The sequence below is a fragment of the Silurus meridionalis genome, chromosome 4, assembly GCF_014805685.1.
Source record: "Silurus meridionalis isolate SWU-2019-XX chromosome 4, ASM1480568v1, whole genome shotgun sequence".
Taxonomy (NCBI): Eukaryota; Metazoa; Chordata; class Actinopteri; order Siluriformes; family Siluridae; genus Silurus; species Silurus meridionalis.
The window spans coordinates 35,430,855-35,437,962 of NC_060887.1; the positions used below are offsets into that span (position 1 = coordinate 35,430,855).

The 7,108-nt window shown below is 38.2% G+C and overlaps 1 protein-coding gene across 1 annotated transcript in view; it reads right to left on the reverse strand.

The window, feature by feature from the left end:
* Nucleotides 1-2,563: 2,563 nt before the first annotated feature.
* Nucleotides 2,564-7,108, reverse strand: part of zic1 (zic family member 1 (odd-paired homolog, Drosophila)) — an 8,241-nt gene continuing 3,696 nt past the window's right edge. Inside the window, exons 2-4 of the mRNA XM_046848193.1 lie at nt 5,051-6,673; nt 4,345-4,508; nt 2,564-3,802 (exon numbers count right to left, since the gene is read on the reverse strand). Of these exons, the coding sequence (XP_046704149.1) occupies nt 3,605-3,802; nt 4,345-4,508; nt 5,051-6,053 (1,365 nt within the window). The 5' untranslated portion in view covers nt 6,054-6,673 and the 3' untranslated portion in view covers nt 2,564-3,604. The remainder of the gene's footprint in view (nt 3,803-4,344; nt 4,509-5,050; nt 6,674-7,108) is intronic.

A 7,108-nucleotide genomic window follows, 5' to 3' on the forward strand; every position in this document is an offset into this window, starting at 1 on the left:
ATGTATATATGATGGTGCAAATATATGTATGTTGTTGCTATGGGTGTATATGAGGGTGCACATAAAAATGTATGGAGTTGGTATATGTTTATATGATGATGCAGAAATAAGTGTGGTGTTGCTGTGGGTGAACATGAGGGTGCACAACTATCTATGAAGTTGCTAAGGGTGTGTAAGAGGGTGAACACATATGGATGGAGTTGCTATATGTTTAAATGATGATGCAGAAATATTTGTGGAGTTGCCATGTGTGTCTGTGACGGTGCACTTCTGTAAAAGGAGTTGTTAAAGGTGTATATAATAGTGCACATATACTGTATTCACAAACAAATACACACACACAAATAAATATTGTTGCATTCTATCGTAGTCAGCAATAAATATGCTAGTCTGGATTAAACCTGGACACTAGAAACCCGGGATATACTTTATTTATTTATTTATTTATTTATTTATTTATTTATTTATTTATTTATTTATTTATTTATCTATCTATTAAAAATCTTGAATATCTCTATCATAGCCAAATAATTTATAAACCCAAGTCCGCTTGCAATATGATGCGTTATAATGGAAATACATTTCAAAACAAACAAACAAACAAACAAACAAAACAACAAAGCTAGTTTACGCGTCTTTTAAAATACGCATCGTTTGCGTTTCTTCGAAAGCAATGAAGTTTACGCCCATTAATGCAGATTTAATGCGACTTTTTACTCCAAATCAGAAATGTAAAATGAATAAAATATATAAATAAATAAGAGTATGAGTATTTATCGAATAGGCGACTCGATAGTGGGGCGAAGAAAAAATACAAAATGTTCAATACGCATTCAACAACAGAGAATTGGGAAGCCTACACATACACACGCGCACACACAAAACACACACTCGTGCACGTACACATACACACAATCACACAACCGCGCGCGCTTCATCGTATAGATCAATACGTAGCACTTTTTTATTGCTAGTGTAACGGTGCATGAATGAAAATGTACCAGAACCTTAGAATAGATATAGAGTGTTAAATAGAGTCGAACAATTCATTTTATTACCATCACTCACACATCTCGAGACCTAATAACCCGTGAAAAAGAGAATATGAATGTTATTGGAAGTGGGGGAAAAAATCACCTCAGTCATCACGCGCTCGTACCGTTTTCTTTACTACGGTTTGTTGTATCAGTGCGTTTTTACTAAAAGTTTTTTCTTTTTTTTTTCATTTCATCCCACCACTATTTTATTTGTCCTTGTTTTTGCACACTTGTAAGAGGTGAATGTAAACACTGCAGGCTATAAAACAGGCGTGGAAATATCCTAGTTGTGTTTACACTGCACTGCAAAATATGGTTTTAAAAAGTAAAACATTTCAGTATTAAAACATAGAGATGGGTTATGATAGACATCTCAACATCTGATGGTAATTTATGGCATGTTTTATTTCGCTTTGAAAAGTGAATAATTGCATGCAATCAAAAGCAAAAACATCCCAAGATATTTTCAATGTTAATGTTTATAATTTAGGTTTTAAAATCCTGAAGCTTCAGTTTTGTTCAGTTCTGAGGTTCTACTTTGCACCCTATTGCAGCTTTTTTTTATTTATCGCGTTTGTGCTAAAAATAAACCTGTTTATAATAAACATACAAATTTCGATCGAGCCTAAGGTTAAGGTTATTTTATAATTATTATTAGATTTTTTTTTCTCTTTGCATGTTGAAGTTGGAGTCTATTTGATGTGGTCTCTGCCTAATGGGGCGCTCAAGCACGCAAAGCAGTGAGGAACAAAAGCCCATAGCACTGACTCTCCCAGACTTCTGGCTTTAAGTGCAACAACCCCCCCCCCCTCCTCCTCAATACCCCATTCCACCCCAGTACCCCCACACCCCTTCAACCTCACAATCCCCCATTCTAGTTTTCCTATTCCCTTTTTTACACACTTGCACAAAAACACGCGCGCGAACACACACACTTCTGCAAAACTATTGGATCAGGGCATAATTACACGTAACAATTAAGCAACGTCAGCAAATTAGCAGAGGCCACGTCGATCCTGCGAATAAAATAAAATTCGTCACGATTGTCGTTGGTGGGTTTTTTTTTTTCGGATCAAATGTGAACACGGCACGAGGGATTCGGTCGAAAGAAAATGCAATTAGTTGAAATAAATAAAAATTAAAAATAAAATAAATTCGTCTTGCTGAATTAGGCGATGCAAACAAAGAAAGCAAGGATGCGATCTGATGCAATTACGCTCCAATCCTAAACAGGCTCGAGACAGAAATAGAATCAGATTACATTGTGGTCCTGGATTGTGTGAAAGAGTTGCATGGGAATGGGTAGGAGTTTGGGATTTGGGGTCTTTCGGGTTAAATGGTTGATTCGCATTTAAGTCGCAGGATTTGAGATCATTTGAGTTGAATTTACGCACAAAATAATGATTCGAATCTCTTGTGTTAAAACGCTTTAAAAAATGTTTTGAATATTACAATTAATTTGTCAATTTAATTTGTTTTTCTGTTTTAAATGCACAGGTTTGGAAAAAAAAAATATTGAATGCATATTGAATGTTGTACGTTGAATTCTTTAATATTGTACGAAATTGTAACCAAACATTATTTGGAAAACTAAATTTTACATAACCCTACCAAACGCATTTCTCCATAAATACTGATAAGGCCTATATGTCTATAACATGAGTTTATACCGGATCCTTTACATGCGGATAAATATGGAAAACTGAAACCGTAATACAGCTCATCATTTCCTGCAAAAGTGGCATTGCAAATAGACAGGATCTTTCTTTTTTTTTTGTTGTTATATTTTTTTATATCACTTATACATAAACAAGATTGACACGTTTCAGGCTTTCACTACACAATTTATCGACATGACATTAAATAACAACAATTTGTGCTACTTAGACTGGACTTTAGACGAAATGTTGCACTGGATACAAAAAAGCACATTAATACTAATAGTCGGTTAGGTAAACGTGTAGACGGTATAATACTGAATAATTCACATTTGGTACACATTAACTAGAACATTCTCCATTTTTCAGCCAAGACTAAATCATCGCAATATTCGTAAAGCCATCTCATTTTTCCATATATCTAGGGACCACGTTTTTTTTCTTCTTCTTCTTCTTCTTGTTCTTCACAAATTTTTCCCTTAAACTGTATTATGACTATTTACAAAATAAAAATATTACATTTTAAACTAGGTCAATCTTTATGTACAAAACAAAAAAAGGCAGGGTTTTATTTTTTCCACCTGCTTATAGCATGCAACTGATCCCCTGTGAGCAGTCTCTGTGTCTCCCCCCGAAGAAAGGAATAAAAAAGAAAGAAAAAAAGAAAATTAAAAAAATAATAAAAAGTATGTGTATATTAGGGGGGGAAGAGGTTTTAGTCTATAGGAGTGGGCCTCCATGCCCTCACATGGCTCTGCTATATAACCAGAAAAACATCAGGGGTTCTCCATTTTACTTCTCTCATCCTCTAAGAGTCCTTGTGTGTTTTCATTTCCAAGCAGTCTGAACAATTTGCAGTCTTTTTTTTGTTGTTGTTGCTGCTGCTTCTGCTGCTGTTGTTGAAAATATTTACACGTACCATTCGTTAAAATTTGAGGCCAGGGTAGAGGTGGTGGTGTGGTGCACCGTAGAGGAAGCTGAAGGCGATATGGAGCTGCTGCCCTGGTTCTCTGTGGATGGAGAGACGATGGTGGGAGGAGTGGAGGACTCGTAGCCCGAGCTGGCTGCTGGAGACGGCTGAGAGCCCTGAGACGTGGACTCGTGAACCTGAAAGTTGAAATAGAAATATATATATAAATATATAAACATGTGATTGAAAAAAAATGGGTTTTTGGAGAAACTTCATGGTCATTTTAGACAGGATTATGGCACCACAAACTAACTAACTAATCAATCAATAAATCAATAAATAAATAAACTATATATAAAAAACCTCATTTAAGTCTTAAGATTTTAAAGTATAACAATTATACTATCTATCTATATATATATTTGTTTATTTGATAATATATTTAATAAAACAAATTGACGTTAATCTAAAGACGCATGGATATTTTTTCTAAAATATATTTGCAGTGCAGCAAACATTTCTTTTCCCTCTCTCTCTCTCTCTCTCTCTCTCTCTCTCTCTCTCTCTTTCTCTATTGACACATATTATCTCTATCGCTTTATGCAAATCAGAATATATAGAAAGGAATAAAAATAAATAGTATAATTATAGCGGGAAAACGCACAAGTTAAAAAAAATGAATGAAAGGAAAGAAAGAAAAATTGTATATCTTTTTTTTTTTGCAAATGCGTTTACATACCTTCATGTGTTTCCGGAGGGAGCTGGGGTGTGTGTAGGATTTGTCGCACATTTTACACAGATATGGTTTATCTGACGTGTGGACGTGCATGTGTTTCTTTCGGTCGCTGCTGTTCGCAAACCGCCGGTCACAGCCTTCAAACTCACACTTAAACGGTTTTTCACCTACAGCACAAAAAGCGACAAAAATAAAAAACAATAAAAAATACAGTCAGATTTGTTTTTCCACCTCAATAACTGCAAATAAACTGCTCAATTCAAACCACATCGATTATCGTTCATGCTAAAATCTTACAAGTCATTTTATTTTAACTCATAAACCAGCATTGCGATATTTCTGCTGCATTATACCACATTTAACAACACATTTATAATATTCAAGATAACAAGATATGACTTTTAAATACAGAATATATACTTATTTGAAAGATACGTGTTTATAAGATAATTAAATGTAATCCTAGATGCAAGATCAGATGTAAAAATAATGCTAGACCTCTAAAATGTAAAAACAATACATGGTATTATTATTATTACTATTATTATTATTATTATTATTATTATTACTATTATTATTATTATTATTATTATTATAAAAAAAATTCTACTCAGTAATAATAATAATAATAATAATAATAACAATAATAATAATAATAATAATAATAATAATAATAATAATAATAATAATAATATAGAATGTGTGTTACCTGTGTGTGTCCTCTTGTGTATTTTCAGGTTTTCTGATCGGGCAAACACTTTGCCACAACCAGGAAACGGACACGGAAACGGTTTCTCTCCGGTGTGAACTCTGATGTGGTTGACGAGCTTATATTTGGCCTTGAACGGTTTCCCTTCCCGCGAGCACTCTTCCCAAAAACAGATGTGATTGGACTGCTCGGGTCCGCCGACGTGCTCCACGGTCAGGTGGGTGACGAGCTCGTGCATGGTGCTGAAAGTTTTGTTGCAGGACTTTTTCGGGTTGCTGAGCTGCTCCGGTTCGACCCATTTGCAGATGAGCTCCTGCTTGATCGGCTGCCGCATGTACCGAAAGAAGGCACCGGCGCCGTGATGCGCAGCCATGTTCATGTTCACGGGACCGTAGCCGTGTAGCTGCGTGGAAGCATAGTGCGGGTCGGACCTGGGGCTCGCCACGTGGCCGTACTGCTCAGCCCGGCCGTACACGTCGCCGGAAAAGCCCAGGCGCATCTGGCCGTTCACGACACTCGAGGCGGACGCGTGCGTCGCTGCTTGCTCGTGCAGTCCCGGGAAAAGCAGGTGCCCGGCGGCGTCCGAGTGCCCGTGTGGCCCGGCGAAGCTCCCGGCGGCGGAGGCGAAGAGACTGTGCTGCGCGCCTGTCGCGTCCCCGAAGCCCCGGTTCCGGAAGAGAAAATCCCGCGTGGAGTTGAACGCCGCGGCTGCCGCCGTGGAGTACGAGCCGACGTGGGTCGCGTGGTGATGGTGATGGTGGTGGTGTCCCAGGGCGGCTGCGGCCGCGTAGCCTGCGGGCGCCTGCGAGGAGAACGCCGCCTGGCCGGCGGAGCCGAGCTCGTGCGAGCCGTGGTTGATTTTAAACGCGCCCATACCGTCTGCGAACGGATTGATCCCCAAAGCCACCTCGCGGTCCGCCACCTCGCCCGCTGAGTGATGTCTGGAGGAGCCGAAAGTAGTCACTCCGATCGTCGGATACTGCGCTCCCGCGTCCAAGAGCATCTTTAAGCCCGCAACAGGAGCAGCTCGAGAGCAATCACGCGCAAGACCACAACAACTCTATAACAACTGTCTCTGCTGGGGTTTTTTCTCTCTGACTTAATGCAACCCAAAGCAAACTCCAGTTTCCTGTTTTACTTCTATTTACCTGCTTGTTTTTTTTTTTTAGTGCAGAGGGAAATATTTCCCCCTAAGTCCAACTCATCCGCGCGCAAAATAAAAAAACACAAACAATCACGCGCGATTATTGTTGTCTCTGTCCCCTTTTCTGCAGGTTTGTCTTCTTCCCCCAACTTTTCACCTCCTCCTCCGCGAGTCGAGCTGCTTCGGACTGATAGTTGCAATCATTCCTGCAGATAAATGAATTGAAAAGACAACACACAGTCCACCCCTGATGAATGGGGAGGGGAGGGGAAGGGAGCTGGGGGCAACACGTGACCCCCATACGTGGCCGGTCATTGGTGAACGTAGACTTCGTTTTCTTCTACCCCTCCTTTTACTAGCGTTCACCTTTACCAAATAACAGAGCGCGCTTCCAGGCGCCTGCGCGATTGGTCGGTTTAGATCATCAATCTGTGCTATATTGTGTGTAGTGAGAAGGCAGACTGACTGCTGATTTCACCCTGAAATTCAGAAGAAAAAAAAAAAGTCAGAGTTTGGGGGATGCACAGGCCAAGAATCAGAGTTTAACTCTATTTTTTGCAAATGCAAATCTGCAGGCCTTGTAAATATAAAATATAAATAATTTATATAAATAAAATGTTAAAAAATATCACCGAAATAATAACAATAATAATGATAATGGTCATAATAATAATAATAATAATAATAATAATAATAATAATAATAATAATAATTATTATTATTATTATTATTATTATTATTATCAGTAGTAATAGTGGTGGTAATAGTTGTAGTATTATATGGCATGGTGTTTTCTCAGTCAAGGTTTTCCTTCAAAATGAGAAATTTAGACACAGGCCAAAATGCTCATATGTTTTCCATAAAACCAGTTCATATGGTTATTTTTCAATTCCGTTTTGCATTTAAAAAAAAAA